Source organism: Fulmarus glacialis, unplaced genomic scaffold (genome assembly GCF_000690835.1).
Source record: "Fulmarus glacialis isolate BGI_N327 unplaced genomic scaffold, ASM69083v1 scaffold3732, whole genome shotgun sequence".
Lineage (NCBI taxonomy): Eukaryota > Metazoa > Chordata > Aves > Procellariiformes > Procellariidae > Fulmarus > Fulmarus glacialis.
In genome coordinates, this window is record NW_009195784.1 from 1 (window position 1) to 15,021 (window position 15,021).

Sequence of the window (15,021 nt, forward strand, 5' to 3'; positions counted from 1 at the left end):
ACCTGCCCCCCGAGTGGCACCAGAGCAACGCTGATCTGTACCGCAAGGCCTTCACCAGCTGCGAGCAGGCTGAGCGCGGCCGGGCCGAGGCCAAGGAGCTGGCCGAACACGCCGCTGCCACCGCCCAGCGTGCCCAGCAGGACTCCACAGCCAGCCTGGGCCAGCGCCTGCAGGACATACACTTCTGGAAGGCTGAGCTCCAGAAGGAGATTGAGGACCTCGATGCCGAGAGCGGCCTGCTGGCAGCCCAGAAGCTGCGGCTGGGAAAGGGAAAAAGGTGCCCTATGCCATTGCCACCGATAACCTGCAGTGTCGGGAGAGGAGGCAACCCCCGGACCTGGTCAGTGATGAGGTGGAGAGAGAGTTGCTGAAGGTGAGCAGGATGTTACAATGTTAAAGGTTGTTGGCAGCCCTCTCTTAGTGCTGCTCTGGTCTTAAAATGGTGAACAGCTTGGTCAGTAGGTGGTAACTGCAGCTCATGAATATGCCATTGCCACCGATAACCTGCAGTGTCGGGAGAGGAGGCAACCCCCGGACCTGGTCAGTGATGAGGTGGAGAGAGAGTTGCTGAAGGTGAGCAGGATGTTACAATGTTAAAGGTTGTTGGCAGCCCTCTCTTAGTGCTGCTCTGGTCTTAAAATGGTGAACAGCTTGGTCAGTAGGTGGTAACTGCAGCTCATGAACGTATCTTCTGGCAATGCACAGAGGCCTAGTGCCCCTTCCTGGCAGCCTGGACTCTTGTCTGTCACTCCTGAGTTTAAGAATGATTGTTTAAAATCCTTCCTCTGTTTAAAAAGTATTTAAAATCACATGAGTATGACTAGAGGAGACCAGATTCCCTCTTTCAGACCAGGTCCAAACAAAATCAAAACAGAGGTTTCCTGAACCAAGACGGGCATCCTATTCTGGCATTAAACTTCTTCCAGCCTCCACTAGGCTTAAAGTCCCCTCACCTCTACAGGTTACACTTTAAAAATGCAGTACCCAATAGCAGACTATTCAGGACCAGTGAAATGCTCCTTGCCTGTTTCCATGCTCAAGCTGTCCAAATCAGGCAGTCTCTGCCATTACCTTTTACTACTGAGTCTGATGCTGTAGTCTTGCCAAGGTTCATGACGAAGTGGTGATCCAACACTGTACTACAGTGTCTCAACACAAACCATCATGTTAAACGTCCTGCAGGACAGCACAATGAACAGCACAATGTAGTCGTGTGACACCTGCATGAGATGATAGCACCAGGCAAGCGGGGGGGCACAGACAGATGGTGTTTCTGACAGTGTGACTTCAACAAACATGAGACTCTCCTGAAATTTGCTTGATCCTTTTCCTCCCATAGAGGACTCTTTGCTCCAGCTGACACTTTATTATCTGTCATTGAGATCCAACACTGCATGTAGATTGCCTTCAAAGCTGATGTAATTATTGTGGCTGCACAGAGAACAGATTCTGGGTCATTTTTCATTCTGGAATGATACATATTCTAGTGTCCCACAAATAAATTAATGATTATTTGCCTGCAGCCTCCAATATACTGTGAAAGTTAATTCATGATGAGTTACTGATTAAACCAGATGATTAATATTTGCTGTTAGAAAAATAGTGAAGTGACTTACATAGTTGATGGCATGATAGTATTTAGCATGATAGTATTTAGCAATACTTTGAACAGGAATTGTGAACAATTGCTGAATTGTAATCAATATTTAAGAGGTTGTTCCAATCAAAAATATAAACATGTGAGAGTTAGTGTATAGGATGTTTCAGTGTGTGAATTGTTACAAAATTCAGATTACAGAAAAGAAATTATTTTCCTCAGCTGCTGATGTTTTAGAGAAATCGTGAAATGTAAGATTTACCAAAAAAAAAATCATTTTCTGGCAGGATTTCTCTCCTGTATTTCTTTCCTCCCTATCTCAGAGAGTAGTTTGTTCATTGCTCAGAAGTCCATCTGCTGCTGCTGCTGCTAATTCTTCACCTGAAATTGTGATTGTGTGCTTGTGACGACAGACAGTCAACAGCCAAGTAGGATGTCATCAAAAAAGAATTATGTGAGTTCAGATGAGGCGTGTGTACCAGCAGCAGATGGACTCCTGAGAAATGAAGATTTTGTTGCCATGCCAATGACCTTTGCAGTGCAGAAAGAAGAGGAGTACATAATATCAGAGGAAATCCTTCCCATTTTCACAGAGGAATAGATTTTATGGCACGAATGTTTGCAAATAGATGTTAAAATGTGCCCTCTGTGGCTTTGCCAGCTCTTTAAGCTGCAGCTATACTCTATACCTCTTTCACTGCAAGAAATCAGATGGTACATTGTATTTCTTACTCTCTCCAAAACTGACTAATAATTCTTGACACTTAGAGCAGCTCTTCCATGAATTCTGGCTGTTCACTGTGCAGATTTCCAAGTTAATGGCCCAGTTCACTGGTAGCTCTGTGTTACAACGTTTGCTTATTTGGAGGGGTTATGCAAATTTTATCACTAAAGTACTGACATACTTTTTCTGAATGTTGCTTACTTGTCCAGTCACTTTCTAATCTTAACTCTCTTAAGAAATGGTAATGCAAGTGAGATCAGGAGTAATTTATTCTCTTCCCATGCAAAAAATGAGAAAAAGAAGAAATAGTTTCCAAAAGTCAGCTGTGTTAGGAAACAGACATTCTTTTCCTTGCAGTTTTAATTACACAGTTAATTGATATTCTAGGGCATTTTCCTTCCTTTGAAATTCTTCCTCTCCTACTAGCAGCCCAGGCTTGTGCTGGCATCATTCTCTGCTATCTTTGCCATGTTCCTGCCAGCTCCCATGGACAGGTGCATGGGGGAATCTGCAAGTCGGGGAAGGGCTACTTTTCACATAGTCATGGAAAAGCTTTTCATAGGACATAAGTTTTGTTCCTGCTTTCAGCTTTTTGCAGCAAAGAAGAACATTTCCCAGTTCCCAGAGCATTCTGCTAAGATAACCACCTTTCAGCAGCCCCTTGGCAGATGACATTTAAAGAGACAACATCAAATACACATGTACAAGCAGTTTTCAATCTCTGCATGTAATTGCATTTTCATTATCTGTTCAGTAGGAATCATTTCAGATGACTCAGAAAGAAAACAGAAGTATCTCTGATTGAGGTTTTATGCATCCAGATAAGATTTGGGGGTTTCCTATTTTTTGGCAAGCCATCTATTTCTTTTAGGGAGTTTTGGTTCCAACTCATCTGTCCTATTTGCTTTGCAGCATGGAGTCATATTTAGATCACCTATTGTGATACATACCAACACTAAATAGCCACTGCTGGAATGAAGGATGAGGATATTTAAGTGAAAGCTCCTCAATGCATAGTAAAATCAGCTGTTACTCAGAAGTTCATTGACTCCACTTAACAGCATATTAATCATTTCTTAATGCAGTTCTGGTTAAGAAAAAGAAGCTGAAGACACAATTGTTTTTCCAATAAAGAAGGATCTTTGATGACTAAAAAGAAGATAAAATCTCTCAAGTAGAATAATTTTCTTTCTTTCTGCTGCTGCATTGGAAATAGCTGAATTCAGAAAAAGCAGTACATGCATCTATTTTCTATGAGGTTTTTGAGTTTCATAACCCATATGACGTCTCCTCTGAATCCCCTTTGCATCAGTTTAATGACAGTTTAGTATGTTTATGTGCACGCATTTAATATTGACAATGTAAGCCTTAGCAAAAGACTTGCCACATGGTGGTATACTGTCAGTAAATCATGTTTCAGCTGAATATATACTGCATTTCAACATTATTTCCACATGTCCAGTGTCCAGACTCATTAACTGAGTGCCAAATATGACTGTGGAATAAGTGGATGTACTTACATTTATGCCATTTTTTTAACCCAGCCTCAGAGTGTTGATTTGTTGATTCTGGCATCTGCCTGCCGGCGGCATTTCCCCTTTTGGTGTCTGCCTGCCAGCAGCATTTCCCCCTTCTGGCGACTGCCTGCCAGCAGCATTTCCCCTTCTGGCGTCTGCCTGCCGGCGGCATTTCCCCTTCTGGCGTCTGCCTGCCGGCGGCATTTCCCCTTCTGGCGACTGCCTGCTGGTGGCATTTCCCGTTCTGGCGACTGCCTGCCGGTGGCATTTCCCCTTCTAGCATCTGCCTACTGGTGGCATTTCCCCTTCTGGCGTCTGCCTGCCGGCGGCATTTCCCCTTCTGGCGACTGCCTGCTGGTGGCATTTCCCGTTCTGGCGACTGCCTGCCGGTGGCATTTCCCCTTCTAGCATCTGCCTACTGGTGGCATTTCCCCTTCTGGCGTCTGCCTGCCGGCGGCATTTCCCCTTCTGGCGACTGCCTGCTGGTGGCATTTCCCGTTCTGGCGACTGCCTGCCGGTGGCAATCTGCCTGCTGGCGGCATTTCTCCTTCTGGCATCTACCCGCCAGTGGTATTTCCCCTTCTGGCGTCTGCCCGCCAGCAGCATTTCCCCCTTCTTGCGTCTGCCCACCGGCGGCATTTCCACTTCCTGCATCTGCCTGCCGGCGGCATTTCACCTTCCTTCACCTGCCTGCCGGTGGCGACTACGGGCTGGTGGCATTTCCACTTCTGGTGTATGCCAGCCTGCTGCATTTCCCCTTCTGGCCTCTGCCTGCCAGCAGCATTTCCCCCTCTGGTGTCTGCCCGCCAGAGGCATTTCCTCTTCTTTTGAAGACTGTTACCTGCTTTCACTCCCAGCTGTAATGAATAAGATTCTTCCTGTTACTTGCTCTTGGGGGTCTAAATCTAGTGAGATCTGTAAGCTAGCTTGCTTTTATTTGCTGTGCTGATGTGTGGGATATCTGGTGTCGTGTTGTTACTGATGGATGGATGCAGCAGGATTTGTAATCAAGGGTGACTGCACAGTCTCTCTCACGGGGTTCTACCAGTTCCTCTTAGCTTCTCTCTCACCGTGTCATTCTGGCCCTGGGTGCTGTATTTAGACATTGCTGATATCTGCAAGTCACTGATGTAAGAAGACAGGCTGCAAAAAACCTGAATTTGTAAATTCACGGAAGGCACAAACATCTGCTCTTAAACATTTTCTCTGCACCATTAATTAGACACTTACAAAGTCATGAACTGGGATGGTTTTATCACTAGATTTGAGGAAAACCCTCTTTTGCATCATAAACATTAAATACTGTAATAAAATAAATGTCACACTAAACTATTAAATTTTCTGTCCCTGTTAATTGACAACCATTTATAATAACAGAAGTTTATTATTAGTATTAACTGTGGAGAAGACAGCTGAAAAGAAGCCAAGATCAGTTCAGATTTGACAGTATTTCATTTTAATAGACAGCACATGAAGATATATATGGGAAAAATAAGGAGAAAAAAAAGGCATTTCATCCACTAAGTCCTCTCATGAACTGAAGAAATGCAAATCTCAGTTAATGTTGTCCTCTGAACCAGAGATGCTGCTAGCTGCTAAAACTCCTTCACGTGCTTTTCCTCTCTTAATGCAGACTGGGCCTTCAAATGAATTGCCAACACAATTCTGTGCACACACTACATAAAGGTTATCTAGTCTGCTACTTGCTAAAACCCAGATCTGCCCCCAGGATTTCACCCACATTTTTATGGCTGAAATCACAAAGTCTGGGAGAACTGTGTTTGTGGCTGCAGCTGTCTCTGCCATGGTTGTTGATGGAATTTACTCTGCAAAGAAAATGTGAAGGAGCAGACATGGCATTTTCTAAGCCCTCCACATGGTGTACGAGATTCCCAGCTCTGGCTCCTCTGCAGGTAGTGCTACCTGGCAGGAGCTCATGCAGCGTGGACCTTCTCCCACGTCGATCCCACGAGCCAGCCACAGCTATGGGTGGGCAGCAGCCTGGATTGTACCGTGATGCCTAACAATACAGCCAGGACTGAGGGACCTAGATCAAATGATCTTCATCTTCAACCTAGTGCCACAGCTTCTCCCAGTCATACAATCTGACTTTTTAACTGTTTTAAAAGTTAAGAAAAATCATTTAGTTGGTAAGTGTTGAAAATTCATTGCCATTTACACCTGCTTATTCACTCTAACTAGTCTTACACTGCCATTAATTATGAGAACCGTATCTTCGGTTTTAAATGTCATATTTGAATGCATATCTCCTGAACAGGGATTCAATTTTTAATTTCTATTTAGGTCATTCAACAAGGGAATTCTTTATTTTTGCATTATTTCGCTCTTTCCATGTGAGAGACCTTAATTGCTAAAGGAAGGATTTTCTCAATTAAAATTGTGCACATTACTCACACGAAACTGCTTGTTTCTTCATTTACATAGAGACTGACTATCCAACATAAAATAATATCAATTACTATAAATGTAATTTTGAGTGCTGGATCTTTTGAACCCTTTAAAATCCTTTTGAATTTTTACTTTGACAGCTCAGCCGTTGTAATACTTCCTCCCTGCAGAAAGTGAGTTTTAGTGTTCTCACAGTTTGTAAAATGATGCTTTAGCTATGTATTTGTTTTAATTGTGCTCTTTTAGAGCCTTAAAAATAATATTTTCTTTCTGGGTTTTAGTTAATCGTGACTGTCCTTTTCCATTTAGAAAAAAATGATCTTTTTTATGGTCCCTGTTGGTTTCTTATGATGGAGAAACTGACACTGCAGGGACATACGCACTCATTTATTTGTCAAAAACAGTACAAGGACCAACGGGTGCCAGCAGTGTTCTAGGAATAAAGTTTATTAGTAAGTATATACTCCCTTAGCTGTCATTGGATGACTGTCATTGATGTAAAAAAGCAAAATTAATTAGGAGTTTTTCATCTACAAAAGCTCTTTTTAATATCCGAGCCTCAAATATTAAATTCCTTTAAATAATAAAAAAGAAAATGCTTGCTGGACTGGCTTTTATATAATAATATGTAATCACCAGGTCAGTAAAATCATTTAATAGGGCATTGATAGTTAATCCCTAAAGCAGCATTATTATAATCAAAAATGAGCACCAAGTACTTTTTGTTCCACAAGAGATTATTAGAAAGTATGGTCTTTTTTGGTTTGGTCACAATTGTGTTGAAATGAACATTCATGCTAAAACCAGCTTGACCTGAAACTTCAGACATCTGATCCATTATCAAGGTAAGGCAAAGCTTCGTGCTTTGAGCAGAAGCTCAGAGGAAATTGACCCCTCAAACAACACTGCATATTTGAGATAATTCTGCAGTCCTCGATCCTGTCCATCACCAGAGGCAAAATGAGTTCTGGAATAAATAGATCCAATAAAAAAATTAAAGGTGTAAGTGTCATTGGGTTTATATTATGGCAACTTTTCTATACCTGCTGAAGCAGACAATAGCTGTTTAAATCATAGAGTAGTAACTTCTTTTTGTAGTTAATACAAAGCATTCAAAAGAGGCAAGCCAACAGAAGATTATGATACTGCCACTCCTTTATGCTAAATAGCACCTTATCACCATGTGTCAGACAAACTGCATTTTTGGAGATCTGCAGGAATCTGATGGGAAGCCTCTGCCTTGCATACAGATAAAACGCTTACTACAGAACAAAGTAGCGAGCTCTGAAGGTATCTGCAAGGACTCAGGAGGTTCTGGAAGCCAGTGTCTTGCCAGAGAAGCTGATCTGCTCCATCACATCCCTGTGCAAGGCAGCAGCCTCTGACATCTGAGTTTGTGCTTGCAGGGCAGACGGTGTCCTGCTCAGTTTTAAAATGGCACCTTGCGTTTGTGCAAGGCAGTGACTCTGGTCTCCTGCTGAGCATGATGCTGTTGCCTTATTTTTCCCTACTTCAAGGCTGTGCAAGTAATTCAGATATTCTGTTTAATCTGATAGAACATAGAATACACATGCAATATGAAAATAATGAATCCCCAGGCTTTAGAAGTATTCCAAGTATTGCTGCCACCTTAGACTTACAGCTGAGTTACCTCAGTACTGGCTAACTCCTCAGAAAATCATACCTTGCAATAATAGGGTAAGAGTGGGAATGAGCAGATTTAAGTATTTATCCACAACCATTGAAATCAAATTGCTCTGCAGGACAGTATGTACTGCTCTGGATATTACAGAAGTTTTAATGTTTTTATCTAGGAAGCTGAACTTATCAGAAATATCCGGGAGCTTTTGAAAAGAACTTTGATGCAAGCTGGTAACCAGATGCGGTAAGATATTTTTCACAATACCTTAGTAGCTAATTTATATACCCAAATAATTCTTGCCATATGGGGTACAATGCCCAGTGGATAAAGATCTTACCAATGCCAGGCTTATGAGCCGTGTGAATTCCATTTAAACCTGAAAAGAGGTACTCAGTGATGAAACTTCAGGATTTTCAAGTAGGGTAAGGTAAGGTAAGAGCCATGCCCTAAAGCCATGCTTTAGATTTTCAGTCCTCGTTTCCAGTATGTGTATTCAATTCTCTAATTTTCCAACACTAAACTTAAGTGCAATAAAAATATTATCTGGATACCACTCTACCTTGTTGCACCTTGTGATATATTTGTAGTATAGGCTCTTTTAACATAATTTATCTGATCAAAGGACCTTTTCAAGATGAGTATTTTGCCACCAGATGTCAGTATGAACTTAAAATATGAAACTTCACTCTACCTTCTGTATCGGTATGGATGTTCATTGCATTTCAAAAGGAATATTTGCTTTTAATTTATAACAAGCCCTTTGGAAAGATATTACCCAAATCCTAAGGTGCATCAATATGAAGGACTTAACTGCTGGCAACCTTGATATTTTAGTTTATAAATTTTTTTAATCTGCTCCAATTTGTGCTATTCTACCAGATAAAACGAAATACTGTTTTTAGAAAGAATGTCTATAAATGCAAAGCAATTTAAAGTAGTTCTGTTACATCAATTAGAGTATGAGAGGAGTCTACTGAGTTTAGGCTTTGCTTTTTATAATTGTTTTAAGATCGTTTTAGTACCATTTAGTACCATGGTTTAGTATCTTTAGTATCATTGGCCAGCAGAGTCTTTTTAATTCCTTAGGTGAGAGTGACATCTGGTGTTAACAGCTGATCACGACCCACTGTCTTCTGTAATCTGAAGTCATTCTAATTAATTGGGTGATGTGTGACTCATTTAATTGACAACAAAGCAACAGTTTTAACTCTGAATATCATTGTACTTGTATCTTCCAAGGACAAATTACACTGTCTGCATGCTACAGTCTTTGAAAGGCTAGGTAGGAGGGCTTGGAGAATGATATAGCGTCACTTTATGGAGATCTTAAATTTGAGTCGCACTCAATATACTAGCTAAGGAGGAGGATGGGTCTTCTACTAGCGCTACCTGATGTCCTATCATGAGAAGAGTGTTCTGTTGGGCAAACCTCCTACCTATTCTCCCCATAATAACTGCAGCTGTCACCACTATTGAAAAAGTCCCATGTGCTTTAGGATTATTATGTAAAATCCGAACTCCAACAACTCCTTTGTCTCAGGCTATAAAAGCTCTAAGCCTTCAGTAGGCACAGAACAGTACTGAAGGTCTAGGGTATGGTTAACACATCAGACTTACTGTCCTTCTAGCAGATAGTTGTGGGAGAGAGAGTTTGGTTAGGATTTTCAAGACAAAAAGGGAAGTTTATGTTCTCATTGCTCTTTGACAAAAGGCAAAGGCTTAGACCCTAGCTTCACAAATGTCTGTGATAGTTTTGTTAGTAGTATTGTTTTCCACTAACAATGTGTGATAATAATGGTTTTTCAGATTAAATCGAGATCTCAAAGAGGTTTGTGAAATGGACTGGTCAGACAAAGTTGAAACGTACAACATTGATGATAAATGTGGAAGATACAGTAACCAGAGCACCAACATCCAGTTCCATCCTAGTTCAGTGAAGTTTGAAGAGAGGTGAGTAGTTACTGTCACAAATAACCCTGGTAAGATACAATACATCCTTTGCATCAGTAAAAGCTGTAATGCTGCTCTGAATTAAAGGTGTGATTGCTGCTTCTTTGGACATAAAATGTCATAGCTTTAAAATAGCAACATGGATAGTAAAGGTAGTGCTACCATCTCAGCATGGCATAGCACTGATGGCAAAGCTGGTTCACTATATGCCAACTGAGCTTGTAGAAGTTTTCCTTAGAAATAATTGGCTTTATACTTTTAAAGGCTGATCTAAATCCTATTGAGACTTACTGTTTGACATCAGCAGGCATGCCTTTCTTTCGGGAAAGGCAAGTGCTGCTTCCTGTACACAGAGAGGATTACTATTACAATAAATCGTGCTGCTTTCCCTTCCTCTTTCAGGCAGTGTTCATATGATGCAGCGTCCCAAGTGCTATGTAGTTCCTTCTGCTGCTCAACATGACAAAGTATAACCAGAGGTCTTGTTTCTTTTTGTTTCAAAGTATACGCAGACTGTAAAGCTTGAATATATTCATGTGTTCATTTGCTGGTGATTTAACTGGTTGTGCTTGCACAAAAAAGTATGTGTATACTTTTTTTGCCTTAGTAGTATTAGCTAAAGACGGAAGAACTTTGGATGATTTTGTGTCATGTATTACTTCCCTCAGAAGCCACAAGATGAACGAGAGTTTATTGATTTTATAAAGGATTAGTCTTCTTCCTTCATGGTAAGTCTAGACTGCATTAACAGCAAAAACAAATAGAGGTTGACAACACTTTTGCAGGGAGAGAACCAGCTTCAGATTGTCTTCTTAAGTGCAACGTGAACAAAAGAGCAAGGTTCCTATTTGTATACCATTCACCTCTTCTTCCAGTGCCTCAACACCGGAGACATGGGCCAAGTTCAGTCATGACAACATCTATAGGGCAGAACGAGAAAAACTGGCTTCCATCAATCTTCGTGCCTTGATTGACAATATTCTTCATGATGTATCTGACGACCTGAGGATGCAATGTGCTGCCGTTAATGAGGCTTTTGCCAAACACTGTGAGGAGCTGGATGATACAAAACACAAACTAGAGCATCATTTGAAAAAAGTAAGTGTTATTTTTTGAACGCTGGCTACAGGCGTTATAGTCTCCTTGGAGAAGGTCACAGTAGATTTATCCTCTAGAAAAAAAAGTCTTAGTCCATGTCAGGTATCGAATGCTATTTTGTGTCAGCTTAGTATCTGATAAGAGCCTTTGAGCTGGATTGTAGCTTTTTCTGCTATCTGTTGTGCTTCTCTGAACAAGAGATGGACTTAAATATGAAGAAAATTAAACACTTTCTTCCATGTCTTGCTGAACTAAAACCTAAAACTGTGTGATCAAGGAGCTGATCCTTGGGTCAGGATTCCCAGGCTAGCCTGGTCATCACTTTAATGGAATGAAAGCCATGCTGTGCTGCAGTAGTATCATCATCAGCAGTTCCTGGCAAGTGACAAGAGGTGTCTTCAGCCTCTGCCCCTTCTCCAATGTGGAGCAGCTCCTACTTCTGTTTTAGGCCATTGGCAAGTGTGGAAGAAACAGTCATTCCTTACACCTGTTGGGTAATGACAGCTGCGTAGACTTTATTTTTTGCATGTGCGTCAGTGGTTATGAGGGAGAAGGGATTCAGAATTTCCCGTCTTTTCCATTTTCTTCACTAATGCCAGAAACCCATGCATTTCCAAGCTGATCAGCAGTTCTTAATCTCATTCGAAATAACTTGATTTTTTCTTGGATAAACTACAGTTAAAAATTTACAATTAAAAGCAATTCATGGAGGTGGGAGGTGTTGTCAGGAGAAGAGTTTTGTTGTCATGGAAGAGTTTTTGAAGATGCTGCAGAATATTTTCTACTTCTTTTTAGACCGAAGATCAGATTCTCAGTGTAGTAGTTGAAATAAAGAGGTCAAAAACACCTTTGTACTCCTAGTTCTTCTATATTCTGGCCAGATAGGAGGTCAAAACTATAACTGATTCACTAGGACCATGAACAGATGTATAGCATGCACAGAGACGATGTGTATCTTTTTTTAAACAGTTTTTTTTCTTGAGTACCCTCTTTAGGTCCTTAAGGAGATTGGAGATCAAGAAGCTAACATTGCTGCTCTCAAACAAGCTATCAAAGACAAAGAAGCCCCAATGAAAGTTGCTCAAACAAGGCTGTATGACAGGTCTTTTAGGCCCAATGTAGAGCTCTGCAGAGATGAAGCACAATTCAGGTAAACACTATTAAACAAGTCCTCCAAGGTGTCCATTTTATCCAAAAGTGATGTTAGACAGTTTTTGCAGTTTTTATTAGCCACATACAGCCTTTAGCTTTTATTACTAGTTTTGATTCTGGTATAAGTCAGAAATAATTCAGTTGACTGATATCACTGTGAAGAAAATATCATTTTAGCCTAATGTATTGACAAATAGAAAATCTATAGACTCAACTCTGCCTTTTGTCTCTATGCTTGCTTCTCTGAACTGTGTGGTTTCTTTTTGATTTAGATCATCCAAAAAAAATCTGACAGCATGTGGATCTTTTGCAACCCTTTTGCTGTTAGCCAAAGTTCACCACAATGTGGAATATGTGCCGAATTACTTATGCTTTAAGTGCTGAGAATGTTAACGGGCTGCACATATTCATAGTCTGAGACAAGTCTTCAGTACTACAATGCATTAGGCTGGTGGCATTTGATTTTCAGTAATAATCCGTTTTAAAACTGGAAGTCAACAAATCCTTTCAAATTAAAGGTCTGAGTGTCACATTTGTCAGTTTTGATCTCATTATAAGCTTTGTAATTGATTCTCCTCCTTCACATTTTCCTACCCTTAGGAAAAGTGTGGAATCAGCTTTTGCAGGCTTACAATATCCTTGTAGCAAAGGTGCCTACCATTCAAAGCCAACATGCTGTTCTTTATACAGTGAGGAAGAAGTTATAGTTAATCCAAATGTTTTATACCATCTCAGGCACACTCATTTAAGGTCCTGATTCAGCAAACCATCCATGTGCAAGCTTTTCAGTATGTACATTGCCTTTAATGGGATTTAAGGACACAAGCAAGTCCTTTGCTGAATGGGCATGTGTTTAATTGCCAGGCTTATACTGTTTGCAGTTACTCAGTTTGCATAGCACACAGGGATCTTGTTTTCCCAGGAAGTAAATATGTGTCTTCACTGCAGGCAGATTGCAGTAAAGCGCCTAACCTTCACTGACTTTCAGTTGAAATTATGTGCTTCTTTAAAAATGGTTTGCTGCTTTTTTTAAAATGATGTGCTGCTGCTTCTTTAAAAGCTTATATGCTTTTAAAGTAAAGCCTGTTTTCTGATCTCTGGTGCAAGTATCACCTTTAATACTTGAGTTTTATACCACTGAACAGATATCAAAAAACAGGCTTAACAACATGCGGATCCAGTCAAAGTGGGTGACTTACCTAACAATTTCTGTCCTATAATTCTTAGTACAAGTGTTCTACAGAGTGGGAGAAGGGGAGGATGGATAGTTCCACTGTGCTTAGCGGCAAAAGACATTCTTGGTACTATCTAAATCATGGGAGACTTCTGTACAAAAGCTGTGAAAGTGAACTCTGCTTTTGACCGAGTATGTAAGACCTCTCTGAAGTCCTTTGTTGTTGAGTATTATGATTCTATAGTTGTTGATCTTTATTCCTATTACAGTTCATATGTCTTTTTGAACACCGACTGGCTTCTGCTTTTTTTTTTATTACTTAATGTAATTCTGTTCAGGTTGATCAGTGAAGCTGAAGAACTAACGGAGTCCATTGAATCCCTGAAGAAAAAACTGCTGGAATCTGAACAGTCTTTGAGGAACCTGGAAGACACACGGATGAATTTAGAAAAAGAAATAGCTGTGAAAACAAACAGTATTTTTATTGATAGGCAAAAGTGCATGGCCCATCGCACACGCTACCCTGTTGTTCTTAAATTAGCAGGTTACTAGTAGTAATCTCTGTACTAGCTATGCAAAGTCTGGAAGAAAAATGTAGTCGAGAATCTTTCATATAAAATACATGGATAATATTATACACAAAAGTACTGTATTCACTGTTATGTTCCTCTGTTTTCCTCTATTTGGGGTAAAATGCATTAGTATGGTGGGCTTTGAGTCTTGCCTTTAAAAGTTTAGTCTGAGTACAGATGTTTGTAGTGAGATTAAAACACAGCTTAAAGGTAATTCATTACATCTACAATTTATCTATAATTTGCACAGTATGTGATATTTGGCCATTAGCCTATCTGTTTTTTTCACAGACAGCTATTTGTATTATCTTAACTCAGGATGTGCAGAGCACTATTCAGCAATTACCCTCCTGCTAAAAGCTACTACCATTTCTTTGAAAACCAGCTGCGTCAGTGAGGGCTTTTGACCCAAGCCTCTATTTTACAGGCTTTGTGTTCAAGAGTTTTGTTTTAGTTTTTTAATAGATTTCCTCTCATGATTGTATTTTTATAGTCCAGATGTTGAATCCTTATTTGAGAGAAATGGCATGCAGATTAGAAAAAATAAATGTGTCTCTACTATGCCTTTCTGTGCACAGAACTTAAAACAGTTACTAAAGATTATTTTTGTAGACTGAAAATATTCTTCTTCATTCTGCCTTTCTGAAAACACCTTCAGCATCTTTCTTCTTGGCAGCATATTCTAGCCTGTTCTTCATGCTCAAATCTTACAGCCTAATCGGTGGATCACACACCTTGTATGCAGCTACATCACTGCACAGTTGTGTATAAAACTGACTTTAGCTGCACCAGTAGAATAAAGCGTTTTAAAGGGTGTTCCAGTATTCAAAGCTGTGGTTTTAAAAGAGTTTTGGTCATTTAGCCCCAACCTCTAGACAGTGTTGCTTGTTTGGTGGCATGTACATCTCTAGGTGTATACATAAAATAGAGGGAAAGATAAGACAGTGAACCAGGCTTTAGACTAATGGGAATATTCACAGAAACCTTTCAGAAAGCACAGAAAGGAGCAACATGTTCAAATTGATCTTACTCACTAAAGAAAAAAAAAAGTGGAATCAAAGTGGAATTTGGGTTATGATTATGGCAGACGGGATGAGGAGAACATGCAGTCCAGGACACAGAACTATTATTTTGATTCAAGAGTTTTGCATTAGAGAGAGGAAAAGTGCTGTCATCTCTGAGACTG

At 40.3% G+C, this 15,021-nt stretch overlaps 1 protein-coding gene across 1 annotated transcript; it reads left to right on the forward strand.

Moving 5' to 3' along the window:
• Nucleotides 1-8: 8 nt before the first annotated feature.
• Nucleotides 9-13,965, forward strand: TEKT4 (tektin 4; the record flags this gene model as incomplete). The annotated part of the gene is given in 7 exon segments (XM_009588197.1): nucleotides 9-270; nucleotides 273-373; nucleotides 8,062-8,132; nucleotides 9,696-9,839; nucleotides 10,715-10,937; nucleotides 11,933-12,087; nucleotides 13,602-13,965. Coding segments are annotated over 7 exon segments (1,170 nt in total), but the record flags the coding sequence as incomplete, so codon positions are not given.
• Nucleotides 13,966-15,021: the final 1,056 nt, after the last annotated feature.